The following is a 26,811-nucleotide window of genomic DNA, read 5'->3' as shown; positions in this document are numbered from 1 at the left end:
TGCTCAGTACAATACTCATGTGCTTTCAAATGGTCCCTATATTCTTCCAGTAAGGAAAACCATCCCTTATGAAATTTGTCTCTTAATTTTTTTTAAAATACGACAACAAAAACAAAAAGCTGCATCAGCTCTAACTGAATACAATGTCCGTGTGATTTTTTTCTCTCCATTTTTCATAACTTTTTCATAGTTGTCACAACTAAATCAGTGCTAGCTAGGCTAATGCTAGTGGTTATTGAAGTGCTAGCTAGGCCTGGGTCTGTCTCTGGGCTCGTCGTCATCGTGTCCTCTGCCTCGACGATGATGGCAGTATTATCAGCGGCACCTGTCTTCTTACTAAAGAAATGCGTTAACTTAAGTCATGTTTATGTTACAATGTAGTCTTCTTTTTCTTTTCTCTGCCCTGCTCTTCTGAAAGCGGCAGTTTTTGCTGCAGAAAGTCACGTTTGCAATTATATCGTTTGAAACAATGCCTAGAGTGGCGCATGGGAGGGCCTCAAGCGGATATTTTTTTTGTTTGCCCAGGTCATGAGGCACCTTGATGATGTGAGGCCTGAGGCAGTTGCCTCTTCGAACTCAAACCTTCCAATCTCAGGGTGGACATTCTAACCACAACCACTGAATAAAGAAAATAATTACAAACTATATACACTGAGTGTAAAAAACATTAGGAACACCTGCTCTTTCCATGACATAGACTGACCAGGTGAAAACTATGATCCTTATTGATGTCACTTATTAAATCCACTTCAGTCAGTGTAGATGAAGGGGGGACACAGGTTAAGCCTGGAGACAATTGGGACATGGATTGTGTATGTGTACCATTCAGAGGGTGAATGGGCAAGACAAAAGATTTAAGTGCCTTTGAACGGGGTATGGTAGTAGATGCCAGGCACACCAGTTTGAGTCTGTCAAGAACTGCAAAGCTGCTGTTTTTTTTAATGCTCAACAGTTTCCTGTGTATATCAAGAATGGTCCACCACCAAAGGACATTCAGCCAACTTGGCACAACTGTGGGAAGCATTGGAGTTAGTCAACATGGGCCAGCATCCCTGTGGAACACTTTGGACACCTTGTAATCATAGCTACGGGAAGTAGGGGTGCTGAGGGATCTGCAACACCCCCTGAATTGATTTTGTGGATCTTTTTTTTTCTTCTTCTCGCTAAATTGTGCACTGGGCAAAAAAATCATAAACCCCCACAGCCAAACATCTTCCCGCGGCTATGCTTGTAGTCCATGCTCCGACAAATTGAGACTGTTCCGAGGGCAAAAGGGGGTGCAACTCAGTATTTGGACGGTGTTCCTAATATTTTGTACACTCAGTGTATATACAACCCATTTTTCATGTTTTACCAAGTAAATTTTTCACTTTTGAATAAGCTATCCAAATGTCTTCATTTGGGCACAGTGAATGAATAATGTATAGGCTATATGAAGTATTCAGCAAGGGTCTCACATGCGTAATGCATGGCTGGTATGTGTGGGGTGAGAGGGATGGGACGTGATGTGTAGACTAACAATGTAGGTCATCTGTAAGTGTGTGTTGCCCGTGCATATGTTATATATGTGTATGTGCGTGTGTTTGTGCATCCTTACACGTCTGTGTGTGTGTGTGTGTGTGTGTGTGTGTGTGTGTATGTGTTGACCCGGCCCAGTCCTTTCTAGTCTACAGTACAGTACTCAGTGGCAGGGAGCCCACATCACAATCCAGGCTGGTCTCACTCCAAATGCAATAGTCCCTCAACCTGTTTGTGCACACAAGATGCCTATCTATTACAGTCATATGCATGACTTACCCTCACTAGCAGGACAATGCATTATTAGAAGGATGTCCTCGTAACTTTTTAATCCACTGTGGTTCATAATGATCAGACCTGGGTTCAAATAGTATTTGTTCCATTTATTATACTTTATTATACCATAGTTCAATTGTGTATTCAGCTTAGTTAGAATTCTATCTGGTATGGATTACATCACCCTTACAGTTACCATTTTGTGCCCTTCCTTGAGGGCCTTCTGTAAATGTTTGCTATTGGCACGATATTATATTAAGGACTGTGTAGAGAGAGTAAATCATCCAAAGGTACTTCCTTAACGGGATAAAAATCAGGTCACATGACATGACAAAGGAAAACACTTCAGATAAGGTTGTTAGGGAGGTAGGAAGTGTTCAGATAGGGAGGTATGCACATAGACAGAGAAATTAACACAAGCACACACAGACAAACACACACACACACACACACACACACACACAACACACACACACACACACTGACACACTGAGGAAGGCGCTGACTGTATACTGTATAGCTAATGCATGCAGTATACAAAAGACAACTCGAGGTGCTTGGTTCTGTCTTCAACTAAAATGGAAGTCGGTGACTTTTGACCTTTGTGACACCGTGGGCAGTTGGCGAAAGTGAGCCAGTGTGTGTGTGCGTTTGTGTGTATGTGAGATGTACACTCCCCACCCATTCACACACACACACACACACACACACACACACACACACACACACACACACACACACACAACACACACACACACACACACACACACACACAACACCCAACAACACACACAAACACACACACAACAACACACACCACACCACACACACACAAACACACACACACATTAACCCCCTCTCTGTCACCTGTTCTCTGTAGATAAACTCTCTGAACAGTGTGAGCAGCAGTGAGGACATCAAGCCTCCTCCAGGCCTGGCTTGGACTGGGTCACATGAACAGCTACGGCTGCATGAGCCCAGGGTCCATGTCCAAGCACATCTGTGCCATCTGTGGGGACCGATCCTCAGGTAAAACAGCAGACTACATTATAGCTAGGCCCAAGACTAAGGCCCAAGACTAAGGCCCAAGACTAAGGCCCAAGACTAGACAATACCACGAGAGCTTGGGACTAGAAGGTTCCATCTGCAAAAAAGAGAATTCGGAGATAATTGGGTTTAAAGTTGCAAACCCCTCATTGGTTTGAATGTGTCAGCAATTTTGATCTTGTTTTCTTTTGAATTTACTAAGATAAATTGGGGTATTTAGAGTACTATATTGGTAGAGAACATTGAACAGAACAAGGCTATGTTAATAATTCAATTTTGACCAAAATGCAGATAGAGCCTTATAGACCCAAGCTCTCGAGCTGGGTACCAGAGTTTTTCCCTTGACAGGTTGGATGGTAAGGAAAAAACTCTGTCCCTGCTACTAGTATTACTAGTATACCATACCCCCTTCATCAACATACTGTACCTACAGGATAACTAAGCCAAATGAACATTTCCGCGAGAAATGCTACAATAGATTATTTCCACTCACTAACGCCAGATAGTATATTTAAGCAATAAGACACAAGGGGGTGTGGTATTTGGCCAATATACCACGGCTAAGGGCTGTTCTTACGCACGACGCAACACGGAGTGCCTGGATACAGCCTTTAGCCGTTGGATACTTACTGCTATTATAAACTGCTTACCAACGTTAGTAGAGCAGTAAAAATAAATGTTTTGTCATACCCGTTGTACACGGTCTGATAATCCACTGCTTTTAGCGATTCAGCATTCAGGCAGTTTATAAAGCTCCTCAACTAAGCATACCATCCACACCAACACTGAATCACCCCACAACAGCAGCTCATGTACAGTAGGAGCTGATCTGATCAAGATAATCATTCTATTTCCTGTTCTTTTCCTCCAGGGAAACACTATGCTGTGTACAGCTGTGAAGGCTGTAAAGGCTTCTTCAAGAGAACCATCAGGAAGGACCTCACCTACACGTGTCGAGACAGCAAGGAGTGCCTGATCGATAAGCGCCAACGCAACCGCTGCCAATATTGTCGCTACCAGAAGTGTCTGGCCATGGGCATGAAGAGAGAAGGTGTGTGTGTTTGTGTGTGTGTGACTCCCCTGTGCGTATGTGTGTGTGTGTTTCACTATGCAGGCAGGTGTGTGTGTGTGTGTACTGTGTTAGTGTATGTAAGTGTGTGTGACCCCCCTGTGTGTGTTTGTGTTTCTCTGTGCAGCAGTGCAGGAGGAGCGTCAGCGGGGCCGGGACAAGAGTGATAACGAGGTGGAGTCAACCAGTAGTTACAACGGGGACATGCCGGTCGAGAAGATATTGGACGCGGAGTTGGCCATCGAACCCAAGACTGAAGCTTACATGGAAGCCAGCACAGGCAACTCTGTAAGCAAAGCTCTGTCTCTTTGTCTCTCTCTCTCTTTCTGTCTCTCTCTCTGTCTCTCTGTCTCCCTCTCTGTCTCCCTCTCTGTCTCCCTCTCTGTCTCTCTCTCTTTCTGTCTCTCTCTCTCTGTCTCCCTCTCTGTCTCTCTCTCTTTCTGTCTCTCTCTCTCATCCCTCTTCTGACTCTAACAGCACTCCATCCTCATGTCCTCATCTCCTATTCTCTCTGTCTGTCTGTTCTCTCTCTCCTATCTCCTCTGTGGTTTCTCTTTGTCGCTCTCACTCCTCTGTCTCTTGTCTCTCTCTTCTTCTCCTTTCTCTCTCTCTCTCTGTATCTCTCTGTGTGGTGTCCCTCTCCTCCCTTCACTCCTGTCAATTTCAATTTGTTTTATTGACAAAATGTACCTATTGCCAAAGCTTACTTTGGATATTTACAATATTAAGATAATAAGAATCAATTTTCAACAACAAGTATACAACAAAATACAACAAGGGTCAAAATAACCATACATTGAACAATAACAATAAGCATACAGTAGAGATATTTGCAGATTGATTGGTCTGTCAGACACTGTCCTCATACTGGCAGGCAGCAAACATCCAACAGGACGGGTAACCTAGTCTCATCAGAGAGTCTTTAAACCTGTAGAAGTTTCAAATTTGGGAAATGACACTCTAAGTGTTTTAGATTTTTTACATTTTGTCAGGAAATGCAGGTCATGTTCTCAGGTTCTGCTGTGTGCAGTGGTACACAGCCTTTCCCTACAGAGGAGCCAGGTTTTCCTGTAGTCTACACCTTCTCAATGTAAGCTGTGCGTCACTGCAGCCTGTACTTTGTCAAGGCTTTTCTAAGGTTTTGTATCAGTAACCATGTCAAATGGATGTCCACGGTGTATCTGACGATTTAGGGCCAGATAGCAGCGCATTTTCTTTGTGCTGTGTTTCCCAATAAGCAATTTTAGTTTTGTCTGTGTTGTAATTTTTTATTCGGATTGTTGGATGTTCTGGTCCTGAGGCTTCAGTGTGTAGTAGAACAGGTTTGTGAACTCAGCCCAGGACCAGCTGGATGAGGGGACTCTTTTCTTTGCTCAGCTCTTGGCATTGCAGGGCTTGGTCATGATATGAAAGGGGTCACTGTATTTAGAGTGTTTCCAAACTGAATTGCTCTTTGATTTTTTATTATTAGTGGATATTGGCCTAATCTGCCCTGCATGCATTTTGTAGTTTCCTCTGGACATGTAGGAGAATCTTCCATAACTCTGCATGCAGGTTTCAACGGGGTGTTTGTCCCATTTGGTGAATGGGACCCCACACCTCGCTGCATAAAGTGAATTGGTTCAGTGACACATTCAATTAGTTTTAGATATTAGATATAGATATATCTATATCTATATTAGATAATATACAGTGGGGAGAACAAGTATTTGAAACACTGACAATTTTGCAGGTTTTCCTACTTACAAAGCATGTAGAGGTCTGTAATTTTTTATCATAGGTTACACTTCAACTGTGAGAAAGGAATCTAAAACAAAAAATCCAGAAAATCACATTGTATGATTTTAAGTAATTAATTTGCATTTTATTGCATGACATAAGATATTTGATACAATCAGAAAAGCAGAACTGAAATATTTGGTACAGAAACCTTAGTTTGCAATTACAGAGATCAATACGTTTCCTGTAGTTCTTGACCAGGTTGCACACACTGCAGCAGGGATTTTGGTCACTCCTCCATACAGACCTTCTCCAAGATCCTTCAGGTTTCGAGGGCTGTCGCTGGCAATACGGACTTTCGGTCCCTCCAAAGATTTTCTATTGGGTTCAGGTCTGGAACTGGCTAGGCCACTCCAGGACTTGAGATGCTTCTTACGGAGCCACTCCTTAGTTGCCCTGGCGTGTGTGTTTCGGGTCGTTGTCATGCTGAAGACCCAGCCACGACCCATCTTCAATGCTCTTACTGAGGGAAGGAGGTTGTTGGTCAAGATCTCGCGATACATGGCCCCATCCACTCCCCCTCAATACGGTGCAGTCGTCCTGTCCCTTTGCAGAAAAGCATCCCAAAGAATGATGTTTCCACCTCCATGCTTAACGAGTTGGGATGGTGTTCTTGGGGTTGTACTCATCCTTCTATTCCTCCAAACACGGCGAGTGGAGTTTAGAGCAAAAAGCTCTATTTTTGTCTCATCAGACACATGACTTCTCCCATTCTCCTCTGGATCATCCAGATGGTCATTGCAAACTTCAGACGGGCTGGACAATGCGCTGCTTGACAGCGGGGACCTTGCGTGCGCTGCAGGATTTTAATCCATGACGGCGTAGTGTGTTACTAAGGTTTTCTTTGAGACTGTGGTCCCCAGCTCTCTTCAGGTCATTGACCAGGTCCTGCCGTGCTAGTTCTGGGCTGATCCCTCACATTCCTCATGATCATTGATCCCACGAGGTGAGACTTCTCATGGAGCCCCAGACGAGGGTGATTGACCGTCATCTTGAACTTCTTCCATTTCTAATAATTGTGCCAACAGTTGTTGCTTCTCACCAAGCTGCTTGCTATTGTCTGTAGCCCATCCACCGCCTTGTACAGGTCTACAATTTATCCCTGATGTCCTTACACAGCTCTCTGGTCTTGGCCATTGTGGAGAGGTTGGAGTCTTGTTTGATTGAGTGTGTGGACAGGTGTCTTTTATACAGGGTAACGAGTTTCAAACAGGTGCAGTTAATACAGTATAGTGATAGAACAGGAGGGCTTCTTAAAGAAAAACTAACAGTCTGTGAGAGCGGAATTCTTACTGGTTGGTAGTGATCCAAAAATACTTATGTCATGCAATAAAATGCAAATTAATTACTTAAAAATCATACAATGTGATTTTCTGGATTTTTGTTTTAGATTCCGTCTCTCACAGTTGAAGTGTACCTATGATATAAATGACAGACCTCTACATGCTTTGTAAGTAGGAAAACCTGCAAAATCGGCAGTGTATCAAATACTTGTTCTCCCCACTGTATATTTCATTTTGAATTTGTTTTATAATGGCGTAGAATGCCCTGTGTGCTTTCTCTCTCAAATCATTCACTGCATCATTAAGGTGTCCAGTTGAGGTTATTTTTAACCCTAAGTAATTGTAGTGTGTGTAGTACTCTATATACTTTGTACCAACTGAGAACTTTGGTCTAATTCCCTGGAATCTGGATCTTCTCTGGAAAATCATTATTTTTGTATTTTTGGGGTTTACTGCCAGAGCCCAGGTCTGGCAGTACTGCTCTAGCAGGCCCAGGCTCTGCTGTAGGCCATGTGCTGTGGGTGACAGCAGGCATTTGGTCATTTGCGAAGAGTAGGCATTTAACCTCTGAATTGTGGAGACTAACACCACCACATTTTTCTAGAATAATGGCCAATTCGTTGATGTAAATATTGAAGAGTGCAGGGCTCAGATTGCAACCCTGGCGAAGGCCCCGCCCCTGGTTAAAGAATTCTGTTTTGAATCCGTTTTGAATCCAAAATAGGTGACCTATGTGATTCGTGTAGATCCGATGAGTAAAGTTTGGGGGGGGTTGGATCCCTACTGGCTGTATCCAAGGCTCAGCCAATCGTTTACAGAACAACAGAATGCAGCGCAGCACCCGACTGAAGAAATAAGACAAACCAATTTACTAGTTACAGCAGCGCTTCCACTGAACGATAACGAAGAGGTACAGTGTTGCCAACTTAGCGACTTTGTCGCTATATTTAGCGAGTATTCAGACCCCTCTAGCGACACATTTCATTAAATCGACTAGCGACAAATCTAGCAACTTTTTCTGTGGTTATTGGAGACTTTTGGAGACTCTGACGTGAAAGCACGTATCATTCTTACTCTTCTCAACGAGCAGCGGGTGCTGCCGTGGGCCCCACCCCCGTCCCAAAGCACTCACGGGCGGCCCAGTCCTCGTGCAGCAGTCCCTCCCAGCTGCAGTCAGAGCAGGAGATGTTCACCCCTCCTCGTCCAGGCTGCAAATGAATCGCACAAGCGGGAAGCCGCCACTGGCTGATCCCGCCCTGGCTTACATTCAGGGCGGGATGTAAATGTAAAATGTTCTTTGTCTAAAATAAATCACTGCACAAAAATAAATCACTACCTTTGACTCACACAGCCTCAGTCACTTGCTCACCTTGTCCACTGTGTGTGTGTGCCTCTCTGTGACATAAGCTAAAGATCTAGCTGGCTAGTGTGAACGCTACGTGTAACACATCCGGTGTCAGGATAAATAAAAAGCAAGGTCTGCTAACTTTCTTTAATTATGTTTAATTACCGCAAACAATGAATGGCAAATGCAATTTTCGTATATACGGGTTCGCTGTATCACCGCGCAGGATGAACAGGGAACTGGCAGGAAGTACGTAAACAGCTGTTCTTAGCCTATCACAGTAGAGGCTGGGCTTGGTTTAGACTTTGCCCCCCTTTGCTGGCCCTTTGTCCAAGCCCCTTGGCGCGTTCCTTTGTCCACATCTGGTTGCTGGGTAGATTAGATCAGATCCGTCTTGGGTCTGTCGATTCTACACTAAAACAGTTCCTAATATGGTATTGTCCAGTATTCTAAACTCCTGGTTGGCCTAGAGAGATGCACCCCTGCCCTCTCCAGGCTGTCCACAGCTTTTATGGCCTGTGGTGGTCAGTCCTTACACACCTACACACACACCCCCCTCTGTATTGTGTGTGTGTGTGTGTGTAACAAAACAATATTCATTTTCACCCTATATGCTACCCGGCTATAGTGCATAAACATAAATCCTAACACTAGTTCATCGTGTCTCAGTCTAAACTGTACACTCAAAAATACAGAAAGGAGTGGGAATCAAACCCTGAATTCAAAGGCTGGTTGAAGCTGTTTATTGGAGATGATACACGGGCATACTGCCTGTATTGTAAGGCTGATTTCTACGCCAAACTTAGTGATGTAAAAAAACACATGACAACTCAAAAACATACTCAAAAGGAAAAGCCTTATAACAGTTCCACCCAAAACAAGCTGCCATTTATGGTTTAAAGAAATTACTCTGCAAAAAAGGCTGAGTCCACCATGGCATTAGCTATCACTGAACACTGTTCCATGCTGACATGTGCTCATATTGGAGAAGCAATCTGAGCTGCTTTCTCAGACTCCACTGCTGCTACCCACTTCAAAATGCACAGGACAAAGTGCACAGAAATTATTAATGGTGTTCTAGCACCATACTTTCTGAAAAAGTTGGTTGCAGATGTGGGTGACCAGTGTTTCAGCCTCCTCCTCGATGAGTTCACGGATGTAAGTGTTTCTAAGTACCTGGGGGTTGTGATAAGGTACTTTAGTGACACCGAGCAGACAATTGTATCATCATTTCTGGGGCTTGTTGAGTTGGAGGGAGGAGATGCCAAATCTATAGCCCGTGCTGTTGTGGCTTTCCTCGAGAAGTGTTGTCTTAAAAAAGAGAAACTCCTGGGGATAGGGACTGACAATGCCTCTGTTATGACGGGATTAACAATGGGGTCCATAAAGTGCTGAAGGAGGAGTATGGCCTCAACTATCTGGTTCTTATTCGCTGTGTGAGCCACTCTCTACAGCTTGCTCATTTGTAGATCTAAACATATTTAGGGTGTTTTTACTCACTTTTTGTCTCTCCCACGACGTTATTCCTCTCAAAAAAATGACTAGGTATCCCCCCTTTCCCCCGTCACTGTCCATTTCTTGTTTTTAAAAGGATGAGAGAAGTGCTACACCTGGTGGAGAGAGATTGTAAGACAGAAATAGTTGCTTTATGCATGCTGTACGTTACGACATGACATGTCACGATGTAACGGAGGGTCCGTTTTTTCAACTTTTCTCCAACACTACAGAGCCATTACCATGTCGATCAACGCTTGAATAGAAACCTAGTTCAAAACCCCTGATTTTGAAGTCAACACAGTCGCTACAGTCCCATTAGTTTTCTTTGTAGCCTCGTTTGAATGTTGCGGTTGCGCACATTTGTACGGAATGGGGTGAGTTTACGTTAATGCAAGTTGATTACTGGACCCTGGCAATCTGTGTGAAATGTTAACTAGCTAACGAATTAACCACTATCCGTTAACTAATGTTTTCCCTCTACAGTATGTGGGTAATTTTTTGAATGAGAGAGTTAGGTGAAAATGAGACGTTGTTTGTTATTAAACAAGTGGATTCAGGGATCAAGTGTAGATGGAGCTGGGTCTGGCTTAAGCTGGATGCCACTATAGAGGTGAAAGGAACACCACACACTTGCCCTCTTTCTCACTTTTGCTGGCACATTGTAGAACACATGTCCACAGTCAGAAAGTGTACAATGTAATAATGTGCAGTGTAGCCCAAATATATTATTTTGTTGTGTTGAACTTGACAGTAACACGTGTGTGTGAGTGAGGGGGGATTATAATTTGTTTTACTCAGTGAACGTTATTTTTGCGCACGTGTAGCCTTGTGCACTTGATCGATGTCTACTATAGTGGCCACTATAATAGAGCAAAAATAGAATGTCTGTTTGTTTCATTCGATTTCTACTTTAAGATGTTTTCTTCCCAAGTGCAATATTTAGATGTGTGTGGTCACAAGCATTCTGTTATAAAGGCTGTCATGGCTAACTGCAATATTAGTGTATTGTTCTTTTCTCAAGACTTGAGTGTCATTTGCAGTAAAGTCTAGGCAACAAATAACATTAGATTGCTTTCTTTACATGTTTTAGCTGTGAGTTAGTTTCACAATAACCACTTGTTATTTTACACACAGAGACTGATCATGTAGATCATATTCTTTGTTGTTTAATTAGTTTAAAACCTGTATTTCCCCCTAACAGGGATTTATTGCATGTTTCAGTGCAAAAAAAAGCAAGTGTCACCAGTTTGGGCCCTCAGCAGTTTGCATCCCTGAAGTATACATTGATTTAATTATGTCATATGTTTTACCCCCTACACCACGTTCAATAACTTTGTAGAACAGTTGTGTATGCCAAATGGAATCAAATGCTTTTTGGAAGTCGATAAAGCAAGCGTATATTTTGGTATTATTTTGGTGGACATGTTTATCTATCAGGGTGTGTAGGGTGTAAATATGATCAGTCGTGCGACGTTTTGGTATGAATCCAATTTGGCTTTTACTCAAGACATTGTGCTTATTAAGGAAGTTTAGAACTCTTACATTTATAATACTACAGAAAACCTTCTCCAAGTTACTGTTCACACAAATGCCTCTGTAATTGTTAGGGTCAATTGTCTCCGTTCTTGAAGATTGGGGTTATGAGTCATTGATTCCAGATGTTAGGGAAATAACCTACACTCAGTTTTAATATAGCCAATTGAAATTTTGCACTAGTGAGTTTGAGCATCTCATTTAGGATGCTATCAGGTCCACATGCTTTTTTAAATTTGAGGGCCTGAAGTTTCTTATAGAGCTTCTGGTCAGTAATTGGGGAGTCTAATGGATTTTGATTGTCCTTTATAGCTTTTTCTAATCCATTCAACTTCTCATGAATTTGGCATTGTTCTGCGTTTGTGTCATTTTGAACGGTGTTGTAGAGTGTTTTAAAATGGGTTGTCCATATGTCACCATTTTGTATGCTAATTCCTCTTGTTTAGATAAAAAAAAATCAATTTTGCCAGAAGTTGTTTGTTTATGGACTCCTCAATTAGTGCCAGCTGCTTGCGCTCTCTCTCTCTTTCTCTGTCTCTCTCTCTGTCTCTGTCTCTGTCTCTCTCTCTCTGTCTCTCTGACTCTCTCTCTCTCTGTGTCTCTCTCTCTCTCTGTCTCTCTGTCTCACTCTCTCTGTGTGTCAAATCGTATTCATTGTTCTAAATGCTTGTGGTCACTCTACACATGTGACTATTTGAATGTTGTAGAGTGTCATGTAAATGGATCATAATACAGAAACCCCAATGTCAACTCTTTAAACATGTGTCTCTGGATATAGTGCTTTTTGGTATGAAACAAGTGTGTCGGATATGTCGCGTAGCAGAAAAACCCATTCGAAAGCACATATAAAGTAAATGTTTTAAAAGAACAGCCATACTTCATACACTTAGAAAGGGACACCCATGAGCATTCATTTCCGATGTAAAAAATTAAAATGTGAAAAATGTGCATTTATCGCATTTTGGAATCAACCCCCCCCCCCCCCCATTTGTTCCACCTATACTCCGTTTCCTCTTTCATAGCCGATTTACTGAATGTTACATGTGTGTCTTTGTCTGTCTATCTGACAGAAGAACGACCCGGTCACCAACATCTGCCAGGCAGCAGACAAGCAGCTATTCACCCTGGTGGAGTGGGCCAAAAGGATCCCCCACTTCTCTGAGCTGCCCCTGGACGACCAGGTCATCTTATTACGAGCAGGTAGGCTCCAGCTACAGCACAGCTCACCAACCAGATCACCATGCATGTTCACTTACCATAGTGCTTTACTTGTGGCAGTAAAACAGACACGCCCTCACCCCTCTGGACAAGTACATTGTTCTAGTCACAATCCAAGTTAAGCTCACCAGTTAACCGCTGTGCATCTCTCTCTGTCAGGCTGGAATGAGCTGCTCATCGCCTCGTTCTCCCACCGCTCTGTGACAGTGAAGGACGGGATCCTCCTGGCCACGGGCCTCCACGTCCACCGCAGCAGCGCCCACAGCGCAGGAGTGGGCTCCATCTTTGACAGGTCCGAGAAAAATACCTTTGTCATCTTCTGTAACACGGTTAAAAATCCAGCCCTGGTATTTCTACAGCAGTAGACATGTGTGTACTGATAGTTTGTTGAGCATCTATAGATGGACTGACCAAAATAAAGTGTTACCGTATTTGTTTTTCCTATGACATGGTCTTTTCTTCTCGTGTTGTGATCTCCAGAGTGCTGACGGAGCTGGTGTCTAAGATGAAAGACATGCAGATGGACAAGACTGAGTTGGGCTGCCTCCGAGCCATCGTCCTCTTCAACCCAGGTAACTACAATCAACGAGAAATACAACAGAGGAGGCTCATCCGGAGAGGAAGAGGAGAGTGGTCGTCCTCGTTCATTTGAGCATTCACGATATTCATCCAATAGGCCAATACATTTCAACTTTCAAGTCACCAGCCACCATGTATTACAAACTCATTACAATCACACTTCAGGAATATATACCGTATTTGACATGGACTGTGTGCACAAGAGTAAGTTCCTGTCTATGAATGTTCTCTGCTTCCAGATGCCAAGGGCCTGTCTAATCCTACAGAGGTGGAAGCCCTGAGAGAGAAGGTGTACGCCTCGCTGGAGTCCTACACTAAACACAGATACCCAGAGCAGCCTGGCAGGTCAGTCTCACGCCGTCAGCTTATTTGACTGTCTGTTCCTTTCACGCTCGATCATGCACACTAATGTCCAGTCATTCAGCAGTATCACGTGTCTCACTCAAAGGCTCTTCCTATGATCCTGCAGCTGTTGAAAGCACAGGAGGTTGGTGGCACCTTAATTGGGGGAGAGCGGGCTCGTGGTAATGACCGGAGCGGAATTAGTGGAATGGTATCAAATAGATCCAACACATGGTTTCCAGGTGTTTGATGCCATTCCTTTTTTCCGTTTCAGGCCATTGTTATGAGCCGTTCTCCCCTCAGCAGCCTCCATTGGTTGAAATAAACTAAATAGACGATCTAATTTCTTCATATTCCTTCTCCACTTTAAGACTTTAAGATGATATGTCATAATTCATCTTTATGGTTTGTGTGTACCATTAAAAATCATGAATAGGCTCTGAAATGACACCCCCGACTAGAGTAATCAAACCTCCCTTCTCGCTTTTATCTCCTCTCCCGGTCAGATTTGCCAAGCTGTTGCTGCGTCTGCCTGCACTGCGCTCCATCGGCCTCAAGTGTCTGGAGCACCTCTTCTTCTTCAAGCTGATAGGAGACACGCCCATAGACACGTTCCTCATGGAAATGCTTGAAGCGCCGCACCAGATCACATGACACGAGTCGTACCCATTGTAAATACCCCCTGAACCCAATTCCCAGATCCCCTAGCCTTACCCCGGAGTACAACTGCTATGAAATCAAACTTGAGAGTTCTTAACTTGCATATTTTGTACCAACCACAATTAATAATGTGAAAATAAAACGTTTCTATTGGTATTTTAAGAAAATGCAACACTGTAAAAGGTGAATTCTAAAGAGGATTTTTTTTTTGTAAATAGAAGAGTATTAATTATCAGATCTAGCAACAACTGAATACAACATGAAGTCTTATTTTATTCAGTGATGAATAGTATGAAATACAATGTCACTAGCATAGAATATCTGTGGAAATAAAAAAAAAAGACGACTTTGAACGTGATGCCCGGTCAAGTCATTGTGCCTTGCCTTCAACGTTTATTCTTAACCTCAATTTGATTTGATTTGAATTGCAGTTCGAAAAGAGAACACAACAAAATAACTCACATTCTATACATGTGTGGGAGAGAAGAATCCCAGCAGAGCTTATGAACAGAACCTCACCCTTCAAATAATCCAGATGTCTGTTTTTTTATGCGATACACTTTTTAATAAAGTCAATGGTATGCGGTAACATCATGTTCGGCGTCCTATCGTAAATCTCCTTTGCATTTGTGAAGTAACCTATCAAAAGAGAGCACAAGCAGCGTTGGAAAGCATGAGTATGGGAAATGCGTGGAAGTCCCAAACAGTAGTAACACATGGAACCCCAGTTGATTTTATAACGCCAGTGGACCAACCAACAGCTCTCCTACTTGCCATACCTCCATTTGTGTTTCATTAGTGAAACTGTAAAATACTAGCTAATTACTCTTCTGAAATTAGAGAGGTGTCTCATAAACAGTCTGGGTTACACACAAAGTAAGGACACGTGTGTATCGCTAACTACTGCTCTTGTAAGTTACAACATGCAAATGCAAATGCTCATCTCCTTTGTTTCATAAGTGGACTACAGTACACATTCATGAGTATTTTATACATTTCAAAGGTCGTAGTGGAATCCTTCTTTCAAGAGTAGTGGCACATTTCACATTTTTACAGACGCTCTTATCCAGAGCGACTTACAGGAGCTATTAGGGTTAAGTGCCTTGCTCAAGTGTACATCGACAGATTTTTCACCAGGTGGGCTCGGGGATACGAACCAGCAGACTTTGGTTACTGGCCCAACGGTCTTAACCACTAGGTTAAGACTGCCACCCATACAGAAATACAGAGGTCCCTCTGCATTTTAACTGCTGATCTAAGACTAGTTTCTTGATCGTCATATCCAAATGCCAGCCATATTCTTTAGATAGGACCATTTTGCTGACCTTGGCCACATGGAAATAGGCTACAAGCTGGGGCCCAGAGTTTTTCACGGTTGTGTCACAAGGTCAGGAAAAACTCATGGCCCACCAGCAAGGCAGACACACAGGCCACACTGAACGGTGCTGTAAAGTATAGCAGCTCGGGTAATTCAGATTGACAGGAACCATGGGCTGAGCCTGTGACCTTCCCCTCCCCCACCACTGTGAGTCCAGTCCGGAGACAGACAGAGACAGACGTCATGACAAGCTGTGGATGCCTTGCCAGCCAGTGTTCCTGTGGTCCTGTGTTCTGGAGGCTGAACAGACTAAGACTCTGGGACAACTTCAAAAAGTATTGTCTGTAGGCAGGCAGCTGGGTAGTATAGCCTAATTAGCCCTCCAACACACAGCTTCTACAGACCACCTTTTACAAGACTCTGAATTGTTTTTCTTTGTTTATCTTTATTTTGACAGGGAGTCCATGCTGAGACCAAGGTCTCTTTTCTAGGTAAGCCCTGTATAGCACCACAATACACATCAAAAAGCACATCCGTATACACAATAAAATACACGTTATTATACAAAACAATACACAAAAAGCAAAACACAATCATAAAAAACAGACACATTTTCCAGTATAAAGGTCCCCTAACAACCGTCTGAAATGCCCTAGAAGCACCAATTCCTCCAATTTTAAAATGCATTGTAGATCATTCCACACGCAAGGCGCAAGGAAGCCAAAGGCTGATCTATCTAACTCTCTAGACACCAAAGGAGTCTCCAGAGCTAACCAACCCTGTGAACGGGTTTTATAACTTATGATTTTAAATCTTAACAGTGACGTCATGTAAGTCGGAGGTTTGTGGAGCAGGGCTTTGTAAACAAAAGGAGCGTAAATGGTGTGATTTAGGTGACTTCAACGAGGTCCAGTCAACCTTCTGGTAAAGAATACAGTGATTAGTAATAAAACTGTCTCCTGTGATAAAAACGAAGGGAGCTATGAAAGAACGGCAGCTGCACTTTGATAACTAGTACCACCAAGAACAGGTAGAAAGGTTGACTGCACAATCTGCTTCCTGCTGACTAGAGAGAGACAAGATCTGTAAAAAAAAAAAAAAAAAAAGTATAAAAGACAATCAGTCCTTTTGAGGTCAACAACCTGTAGCCTTCAACGTCTTTCATATGTTAACCTGCCGTTGTTGGGTCTAGACGTATTCCATCTCGTGAAATCATACACAATTCGGAGTTGAAGATTGTTGTTTTTGGTCAAAGACATGTGTTCATGTGAAGCCAAGAGCATGTGCTAAAGCATGTGTGTAGAGTGTGGGTGTGTTTAAGAGTGCTCTTTGAAGCGCTCACTATTTTCATTCTTAAAACATACGGCCTCGTACAGACGGTTTGAATAATGTCTACAACATGTTCGTAGGAGGGGTAGAAGACATTACCTCAGAACAGAACCAGGAGAGAATAATGTTCTTTCTTGAATGGACTCTTTTGTTCCAAACACTCCACAAGCATCAAGAGGTCGGCCACCTCACAAAGAAGCTGCTGCTTTAATTAGCACTTGTTTTTTCAATCACGAACGGTAGTGAGAGTAACTGCTGTGTTGGGGTACGCCTCTCATTGTTATTGTAGCAAGACCAAATGACTGGAAGATCTTGTGTTGTACAAAGACCTACTCTGAGAGAGACGAAGGCCACAATAAAGGTGTACTAAATGATATACGTTCAAGCCATAGCACACAATTCAGTTGCTAAATTATCACTTGGGTCCGGGAGATTTTCCTGACCAGATGACCTGACAAGGGAAAAACTTTAGGAGCCCACTTCACGTGGTCAGGACAAACTCAGTGCCCCAACTATCACATTATAGAGGATTTAAATTTGCCTAGTAATGGTGCATCACGTTCCAGTGAGTTACTGGAAAGAACACTATACTCCAGCCAAAGAATATAGTTAAAATATCACGTAAAAAATCTACATCTGTTATTTTTGTTGCGTAATACAGTATTATCATATTGTTCAAGCCCTGAGAGTGAAAGCTTGACCACGCTCTGCGGTACGACCACATTGTGAATCACATGAGAAAAATCCAACATTTTAACCATCTGAGCTTGTTTGGCGAACTTTAATAAAGATAATAGCAACCAATTAAACGTGTAGTTGTTTGAGTCCGCACAGAGTTGCGGGAACAACCATGCAGGTCTGGTTAACAGAAAGAACGTGGTGTGTTTTTGGGGACCCTTGTAAAGGCAAGGTCGTCACCTCGCTGTGATGTCATCGTTGTCTATGGCCACAGATGCTCTTCCAGTTTTTAATAGCACGCCTCAACACGCCTGGCCAGTCTAGTTCTACTTCCTGTGAGTGCGTAGGAGGTCTCTGCATCATTTTGTAGTTTTAATTGGGGCTGTATTTGGACTAATTAAAAATGTCCCGCCCGCCCTAGCTGTCACTCCAAAAGCAGCCGTTCACACTATATAAAGGCCATTGGGAGTTAGGGAGAGCAAGGTGAGTTGACTGGAGTTGACTTGTGTGAAGGTGATTGGCTTTCTCTTATTTTCAGTTTATAATCTTATAATTATTTCTATGTATTTCAGGGACCTAAGAAGATGAATATGTGAAGAGAGCGCATTCTTGTTTAGTTATGGTTGGACCATTGGAATGTGACTTTGTAACCCTCCGTTATGAATAAAATCAAAGAGGAAGATGTTTTTCTCCCCCTAGAAAGGACAAAGAAAGGCATTTCATGTGCTTGTTTCTCTATTCTAGTTGAGACTGAAACTCATGATGACTGCATCATCGCTGCTGGCTGCCCTCGTGGTGGTGACCTGCGCTGCTCTTTTGCCATTCTCTGCTGCTCAAAGTAAGAAGCCATTGTCTGGTACAGGGGCCACATTATGTGCTGAATGTATGTGACACTGTCAATGTCAACAGTTCTGTAAGTCGCTATGGACCTTTTTTATGGTAGCACTAAATGTACAGTAATTGTTGTTTCTGAGCTCATCCCCTATTACTGTGACCCCAATCTGCAGCCAGTTGCAGTGGTCGATGTGGTGACCCGTTCGCTCGTGGTCAGCCCTGCCAGTGTGACGCAAGCTGCATCACTCACGACGAGTGCTGCAAGGACTTTGAGGCTCTCTGCACTTTCGGTAAGACTGATGCTATTACTATGATATTACCTTTGCCATAATACAATTCTCAATTATTTCAATGTAATTAGGATGGTTATTCATTAAACATTAGAGTCTGCATATATGCATGGATGTAAACATGTGTTGATGTACCTGAAACTCCAACTATGTGACAGGTCATCCATCAATGGTGTAGTAAACAGGACCAAAGTGTGTGTTGGTGAATATCATGGTATATTTCTTCTCTCTTGCAGGTGAGTCGTGCAGTGGTAGGTGTGGTGAATCGTTCAGACGAGGCAGGCTTTGTGAGTGTGACCCAGGCTGTGTCCGCTACGACACCTGTTGCCGTGACTACCAGAACCACTGTGGTATGAACAACAACTATCTTTATGAAAAGACTAATTACAGAATATCAACACTTCGTCATGATATCTGAGTTAGTTCAACTTAAACCAGTACAATGCAACCAATAATAATAATAATAATAATTGAATTCGTCTGTACCACAGAGAACATGTCTAAAGAACAATGCTTATGTAGGAAATTATTAATAGTGAGTTGATGGGTCGAATTGAATGGCCCATGTTCTAATTGTAAAAAAAAATGCATGTACAAATATCACAATATCAAACTTTCTTCTGTTTTAGATGCCACTACAACTCCACCACCAACTCAGAGGATCAAGCCGGATGCCAAGAAAAAGCCAACAGGTTCAGTTACTATCTTTGTCTTTGTAGCAAAGTAACTGCATGGATCAACAGATCTTGTGTACCCTGATTATACTGTAGGCCAAACAGTCTCTGGATGCTAGGTTAGAGTGGGCCATTTTAAACAGTAGAAACATTAGCTTATTGCAATGCATTTTCTTTAGTGCCTCCCAAGAACAAACCCATCAGCGAGACAGAATTTAAGAGTCTCAAATCTCCCAAGAAACCTTCAAACAGCGAGAGTGAGGAAAGCAGCCAAGGTACGTGTGTACCTGCCATGTTGTGCATTTTAGGTGGGGCCCTGATTTTCTACTGACCGTATGACTGCCAGGAAAAACTCAGGGCACAAGTTATGGCTTTCCATTGGCTGTGTGATAACCAATGGCATAGAAAGGTTTCAGAATCCTACAATAACTGGAAGAGCAGCTAGCCTCCATTTGGTTACATGGGTTGATCAGTGACTGCATGTGAGAATGTAACCCATAACAGGCCTCTTTAGGCTATTGGCAGGGTTGCCTAGGTTACTTTCTAAATGTAATTTGTTACTCCCCAACCCTGGCTATTGGTGTATGGAGGTCAGATGAGATAAAAGCGATAATTGTACTGTTACTTGCAACAGTTTCCAGGGGCTGAGCATGTGTATCTCTATGCCCTCTGCGTCTCAGTGTATCTCTACGTCCTCTGCGTCTCTCAACCGTTGTACGATGTATTGTGTTTTTTGTTGTGTTTTCAGACCAGAGCCAGACCATATACCCTTCTCCATCCGACCTCTTCCCTGAGACTCAGGACTATGGTAAGTTTAGGCTATTGGTGGTGCTCTTGTCCATCATTGACACTGTCAGAACACAGCAACAGAGAAGTGAAGAGATTGAGGACTTTGTCTGTAGACAAGGAGCTTGTGCTGAGCAACACAATTGATTAAGAACAACAGCTACCAACATGCTAGACTCAGTCATTGTTTTATTTTTTTCTATGGTAGGTTTACCCCGCGGATTCCTGTAACCTGTTTGTGTGTTTCACACAGATACCAACGGCTCTTACCCTGGATCTAGCAGCCCTAAGAGCCAGAGTGACTATTCTCGTTTCTCTGAGGACCCAGCTCTCCCTTTGAGCCCTGACTTCTACCCTCTGACTGACAGCTTCAATGTTCCCAGCTCCACCACCCCAGCTACTGTCATGGATGGTGAGAGCTCATGCAATTGTGAAACATGCAATATGGCAAAGGGTTTGATAAAAGTATTTTCTGAGAAAGTGACAGAAAGGCTGGTTATTATTTATGTTTTGAAGTAGTCGAGCGACACTGGCAAAGTTCTTAATGCATATCAGTAGACTTAGGAGAAATCCAATGTTTTCTCTGAGTGCTGATGCATTGTGTAGTATTTTGTATGCCAGCTTGTGTTTGTTTGTATGTACGTGTTCTAACATCCTTCATCTTTCCTCCTGTGAAGCTCTGAGTGATGCAGCCACCAGTCTCTTGGAGGGCATCTCCCCCCTCCTCCCTAGACCCATGGCCACCACTCCCTCTGCCCTGCCTTCCTTCACTGGTCAGCTCCCTGGATCTGCTAACTTCCCATCCACTGGCTTGCCCATGCCCAGCCAGGGTGGACCCTCAGCGGGTAACGCTGGCCCCCGGGCCCTGTTGTCTGGACCTCCCCTGCTCCCTACTCTGGCCGATATCGCCAAGGCCTTGGGGCTAAAGAACCCCATCACTCTGGCAGACATAGCCAAGGCCATGGGGCTCAACACTCCCAATGACCCAATCACTTTGGCAAACATAGCCAAGGCCTTGGAGTTCAACAACCCCAACGATCCTAAACCTCCCCAAAACCCCAAGAACTCCATCCTTCTGGCAGACATAGCTGAAGCCATGGGGCTTATCTCCCCCAATGACCCAATCACTTTGGCAAACATAGCCAAGGCCTTGGGGTTCAAGAGCCCCAATGACCCTAAACCCCGGCAAAACCCCAACTCTCTGGCAGACATATCCAAGGCCTTGGGGCTCAACTCCCCCAATGGCCCCATCACATTGGCAAACATAGCGAAGGCCTTGGGGTTCAACGACCCCAACGCTCCTAAAACCCCCCAATACCCCAACAACCCCATCACTCTGGTAGACATAGCCAAGGCCTTGGGGCTCAATAGCCCCAACGACCCCATCACTTTGGCAAACATAGGCACGGCCTTGGGATTCAACGACCCCAACGCTCCTAAACCCCCCCAATACCCCAGCTCTCTGGCAGACATAGCCAAGGCATTAGGCTACAACAACATCAACGACCCCATTACTTTGGCAGACATAGCCAAGGCCTTAGGGCTCAAAAACCTCAAAGACCCCATTACTTTAGCAAACATAGCCAAGGCCTTGGGGCTCAAAGACCCCAGCACTCTAGCAGACATAGCCAAGGCCTTAGGGTTCAACAACCCCAATGACCCCAAACCCCCCCAAAACCCCAGCTATCTGTCAGACATAGCTAAGGCCTTAGGGCTCAACAACCCCAACGACCCAATCACTTTGGCAAACATAGCCAGGGCCTTGGGGCTGAACAACCCCAACAAACCCATCACTCTGGCAGACATAGCCAAGGCCTTGGGGCTCAATGACTCCAGCAAATTGGCAGACATAGCCAAGGCCTTGGGGGTCAAGAACTGTCCTTTTGGGGTTTTGAGCCCTAAGGCTTGGCTATGTCAGCCAGAGGTAAAGAGGTTGTTGGGGTTTTTGACGCCCTAAGGCCTTGGCTATGTCTGCCAGAGTGATAGGTTTGTTGGGGTTTTGGAGGGGTTTAGGGTCGTTGGGGTTGTTGACCCCCCAAGGGCCGGTGGCTATGTCTGCCAGAGTGATGGGTTTTTGGGGTCGTTGAGCCCCAAGGCCTTGGCTATGTCTCCAGAGTGTTGGGTTGTCTTTTAGGGCGTTGGGTTGTTGACCCCGAAGGCCTTGGCTACGTCTGCCAGAGTGCTGGGGTCATAAGTCCCAAAGCCGTGGCTATGTCTGCCAGAGTGATGGTTTGTTAGGGTCGTGAGCCCCAAGGCCTGGCACTTGCCAGAGTGTTGGGTTTGGAGGTGTTCTGGTCTTTGGGTTTTTGAATCCCAAACCTTGGCTATGTCTGCCAGAGTGATGGGTTTGGGGTTCTTGACCCCCAAGGCCTTGGCTATGTCTGCCAATTTGCTGGAGTCATTGAGCCCAAGCTTGGCTATGTCTGCCAGAGTATGGGTTTGTGGGGTCTTCAGCCCCAAGGCCCTGGCTATGTTTGCCAAAGTAATTGGGTCATTGGGGCTTTGAGCCCTAAGGCCTTAGCTATGTCTGCCAGATAGCTGGGGTTCTGGGGGGGTTAAGGTCTTGGGGTTGTTGAACCCCAAGGCCTTGGCTATGTCTGCTAGAGTGCTGGGGTCTTTGAGCCCCAAGGCCTTGGCTATGTTTGCTAAAGTGATGGGGTCTTTGGGGGTTTTGAGCCTAAGGCCTTGCTATGTCAGCCAGGGTAAAGAGGTTGTTGGGGTTTTTGAGCCCTAAGGCCTTGGCTATGTCTGCCAGAGTGTAGGTTTGTTGGGGTTTTGGAGGGGTTTAGGGTCGTTGGGGTTGTTGACCCCCAGGGCCGTGGCTATGTCTGCCAGAGTGATGGTTTTGTTGGGGTCGTTGAGCCCCAAGGCCTTGCTATGTCTGCCAGAGTGCTGGGGTCATTAAGTCCCAAAGCCGTGGCTATGTCTGGCCAGAGTGATAGGTTTGTTGGGGTCACTGAGCCCCAAGGCCGTGGCTACGTCTGTCAGAGTGTTGGGACTTTGGAGGGTGTTTGGATCTTTGGGGTTTTTGAATCCCAAGACCTTGGCTATGTCTGCCAGAGTGATGGGTTTGTCGGAGTTCTTGACCCCAAGGCCTTGGCTATGTCTGCCAATTGGCTGGAGTTCATTGAGCCCCAAGGCCTTGGCTATGTCTGCCAGAGTGATGGGTTTGTTGGGGTTGTTCAGCCCAAAGGCCCTGGCTATGTTTGCCGCAAAGTGATTGGGTCGTTGGGGTTGTTGAGCCCTAAGGCCTTAGCTATGTCTGACAGATAGCTGGGGTTTTGGGGGGGTTTGGGGTCATTGGGGTTGTTGAACCCTAAGGCCTTGGCTATGTCTGCTAGAGTGCTGGGTCTTTGAGCCCAAGGCCTTGGCTATGTTTGCTAAAGTAATGGGGTCTTTGAGGTTTTTGAGCCCTAAGGCCTTGGCTATGTCTGCCAAAGTAATGGGGTCGTTGATGTTGTTGTAGCCTAATGCCTTGGCTATGTCTGCCAGAGAGCTGGGGTATTGGGGGGGTTTAGGAGCGTTGGGGTCGTTGAATCCAAGGCCGGTGCCTATGTTGGCCAAAGTGATGGGGTCGTTGGGCTATTGAGCCCCAAGGCCTTGGCTATGTCTACCAGAGTGATGGGGTTGTTGGGGTATTGGGGGGTTTTTAGGAGCGTTGGGGTCGTTGAACCCCAAGGCCTTCGCTATGTTTGCCAATGTGATGGGCCATTGGGGGAGTTGAGCCCCAAGGCCTTGGATATGTCTGCCAGAGAGTTGGGTTTTGCCGGGGTTTAGGGTCATTGGGGCTCTTGAACCCCAAGGCCTTGGCTATGTTTGCCAAAGTGATTGGGTCATTGGGGGAGATAAGCCTAGGCTTCAGCTATGTCTGCCAGAAGGATGGAGTTCTTGGGGTTTTGGGGAGGTTTAGGATCGTTGGGTGTTGAACTCCAAGGCCTTGGCTATGTTTGCCAAAGTGATTGGGTCATTGGGAGTGTTGAGCCCCATGGCCTTGGCTATGTCTGCAAGAGTGATGGGGTTCTTTACCCCAAGGCCTTGGCGATATCGGCCAGAGTAGGGAGCAAGGGAGGTCCGACAACAGGGCCCGGGGGCCAGCGTTACCCGCGCTGAGGGTCCACCCTGCTGGGCATGGGCAAGCCAGTGGATGGGAAGTTAGCAAGATCCAGGGAGCTGACCAGTGAAGGAAGGCAGGGCAGAGGGAGGTGGTGGCCAATGGGTCTAGGGAGGAGGGGGAGATGCCCCCAGAGACTGGTGGCTGCATCACTCAGAGCTTCACAGGAGGAAAGATATGAAGGATGTTTAGAACACGTACATACAAACAAAACAAGCTGGCATACAAAATACTAACACAATGCATCAGCACTCAAGAGAAAACATTGGATTTCGTCCTAAGTCTCTAACTGATATGCATTAAGAACTTTGCCAGTGATCGCTCGACTACTTCAAAACATAAAAATAATAACCAGCCTTTCTGTCACTTTCTCAGAAAATACTTTTATCAAACCCTTTGCATATTGCATGTTTCACAATTGCATGAGCTCTCACCATCCATGACAGTAGCTGGGGTGTGGAGCTGGGAACATTGAAGCTGTCAGTCAGAGGGTAGAAGTCAGGGCTCAAAGGGAGAGCTGGGTCCTCAGAGAAACGAGAATAGTCACTCTGGCTCTTAAGGGCTGCTAGATCCAGGGTAAGAGCCGTTGGTATCTGTGTAAACACACACAAAGGTTACAGGAATCCCGCGGGGTAAACCTACCATAGAAAATAAAAAAATGACTGAGTCTAGCATGTTTGTAGCTGTTGTTCTTAATCAATTGTGTTGCTCAGCACAAGCTCTTGTCTACAGACAAAGTCCTCAATCTCTCACTTCTCTGTTGCTGTGTTCTGACAGTGTCAATGATGGACAAGAGCACCACCAATAGCCTAAACTTACAATAGTCCTGAGTCTCAGGAAGAGGTCGGATGGAGAAGGGTATATGTCTGGCTCTGGTCTGAAAACACAACAAAAAACACAATACATCGTACAACGGTTGAGGAGACGCAGAGGACGTAGAGATACACTGAGACGCAGAGGGCATAGAGATACACATGCTGCAGCCCCTGGAAAACTGTTGCAAGTAACAGTACAATTATCGCTTTTATCTCATCTGACCTCCATACACCAATAGCCAGGGTTGGGGAGTAACAAATTAACATTTAGAAAGTAACCTAGGCAACCCTGCCCAATAGCCTAAAGAGGCCTTGTTTTAATGGGTTACTTCTCCAGCATGGCAGTCACTGATCAACCATGTAACCATGGAGGCTGAGCTGCTCTTCCAGTTATTGTAGGATTCTGAAACCTTTCTATGCCATTGGTTATCACACAGCCAATGGAAAGCCATAAACTTTGTGCCCTGAGTTTTTCCTGGCAGTCCATAACGGTCGTAGACAAATAGGGCCCACCTAAAATGCACAACATGGCAGGTACACACGTCCTTGGCTGCTTTCCTCACTCTCGCTGTTTGAAGGTTTCTTGGGAGATTTGAGACTCTTAAATTCCTGTCTCGGCTGATGGGTTTGTTCTTGGGGAGGCACTAAAGAAAATGCATTGCAATAAGCTAATGTTTTACTGTTTAAAAATGGCCACTCTAACCTAGCAATCCAGAGACTGTTTGGCCTACAGTAATAATCAGGGTACACACAAGATCTGTTGATCCATGCAGTTACTTTGCTACAAAAGACAAGATAAGTAACTGACCTGTTTGGCTTTTTTCTTGGCACCGGCTTGATCCTCTGAGTTGGTGGTGGAAGTTGGTAGTGGCACTAAAACAAGAAAGAAAGTTTGATATTGTGATATTTGTACATGCATTTTTTTTAACAATTAGAACATGGGCCATTCAATTCGACCCATTCAACACTCACTATTAATAATTCCTAACATAAAGCATTGTTTCTTTAGACAATGTTCTGCTGTGGTACAGACGAATCAATTTTAATTATTATTATTATTGGTTGCATGTAACTGGTTTAAGTTGAAACTAAACTCAGATATCATGACGAAGTGTTTGATAATTCTGTAATTTAGTCTTTTCAAATAAAGAATAGTTGTTGTTCATACCACAGTGGTTTCTGGTAGTCACGGCAACAGGTGTCGTAGCGGAACCAACAGCCTGGGTTTTCCCCCACACACTTTTCACAAAGCCTGCCTGCGTTGAACGATTCACACACACCTAACCACTGCACGACTCACCTTGCAAGAGAGAAGAAATATACCATGATATTCACACAACACACACTTTGGTCCTGTTTTTACTACACCATTGATTGGATAACCTGTCACATAGTTGGGAGTGTTTCAGGTACAATCAACACATGTTTACACCATGCATATATGCAGACTCCTAATGTTAAGAATAACCCCTAATTTACATTGAAATAATTGAGAATTATTATGGGCAAAGGTAATATCATAGTAATATCACAGTCTACCGAAAAGTGCAGAGAGCCGTCAAAAGTCTTGCAGCACTGCCGTCGTGAGTGATGCAGCTTGCGGTCAACACCTGGCAGGGCTGACCTACGAGCGAAGGGTCACCACATCGATCCACTGCAAACTGGCTGCAGATTGGGGTCACAAGTAATAGGGATGAGCTCAGAAACACAACATTACTGTACATTTTAGTGCTACCATAAAAAAGGTCCAATAGCGACTTAACCAGAAACTGTTGACATTGACAGTGTCACATACATTCAGGCACATAATGTGGCCCCCTGTACCAAGAC

General features: G+C 44.5%; 1 protein-coding gene and 1 long non-coding RNA gene across 2 annotated transcripts in view; both read left to right on the top strand.

Moving 5' to 3' along the window:
- rxrga (retinoid x receptor, gamma a) overlaps positions 1–14,499 on the top strand; it is a 28,117-nt gene extending 13,618 nt beyond the window's left edge. The window contains 9 exon segments of the mRNA XM_023977883.2: positions 2,675–2,734; positions 2,736–2,823; positions 3,713–3,892; positions 4,038–4,198; positions 12,418–12,547; positions 12,725–12,857; positions 13,046–13,137; positions 13,384–13,489; positions 13,993–14,499. Coding sequence (XP_023833651.1) covers positions 2,675–2,734; positions 2,736–2,823; positions 3,713–3,892; positions 4,038–4,198; positions 12,418–12,547; positions 12,725–12,857; positions 13,046–13,137; positions 13,384–13,489; positions 13,993–14,140 — 1,098 coding nt within the window. The 3' untranslated portion in view covers positions 14,141–14,499.
- A 4,338-nt stretch (positions 14,500–18,837) lies between these two features.
- Positions 18,838–20,458, top strand: LOC111956497 (uncharacterized). Its single transcript, XR_002876285.2, has 5 exons — positions 18,838–18,945; positions 19,225–19,287; positions 19,449–19,544; positions 20,018–20,077; positions 20,309–20,458. It is a non-coding gene; the product is annotated as an uncharacterized lncRNA (long non-coding RNA).
- The last annotated feature ends 6,353 nt before the right edge of the window (positions 20,459–26,811 follow it).

This window comes from Salvelinus sp. IW2-2015, linkage group LG32, assembly GCF_002910315.2.
Source record: "Salvelinus sp. IW2-2015 linkage group LG32, ASM291031v2, whole genome shotgun sequence".
Taxonomy (NCBI): Eukaryota; Metazoa; Chordata; class Actinopteri; order Salmoniformes; family Salmonidae; genus Salvelinus; species Salvelinus sp. IW2-2015.
This window is presented reverse-complemented; position numbering and strand designations above follow the sequence as displayed.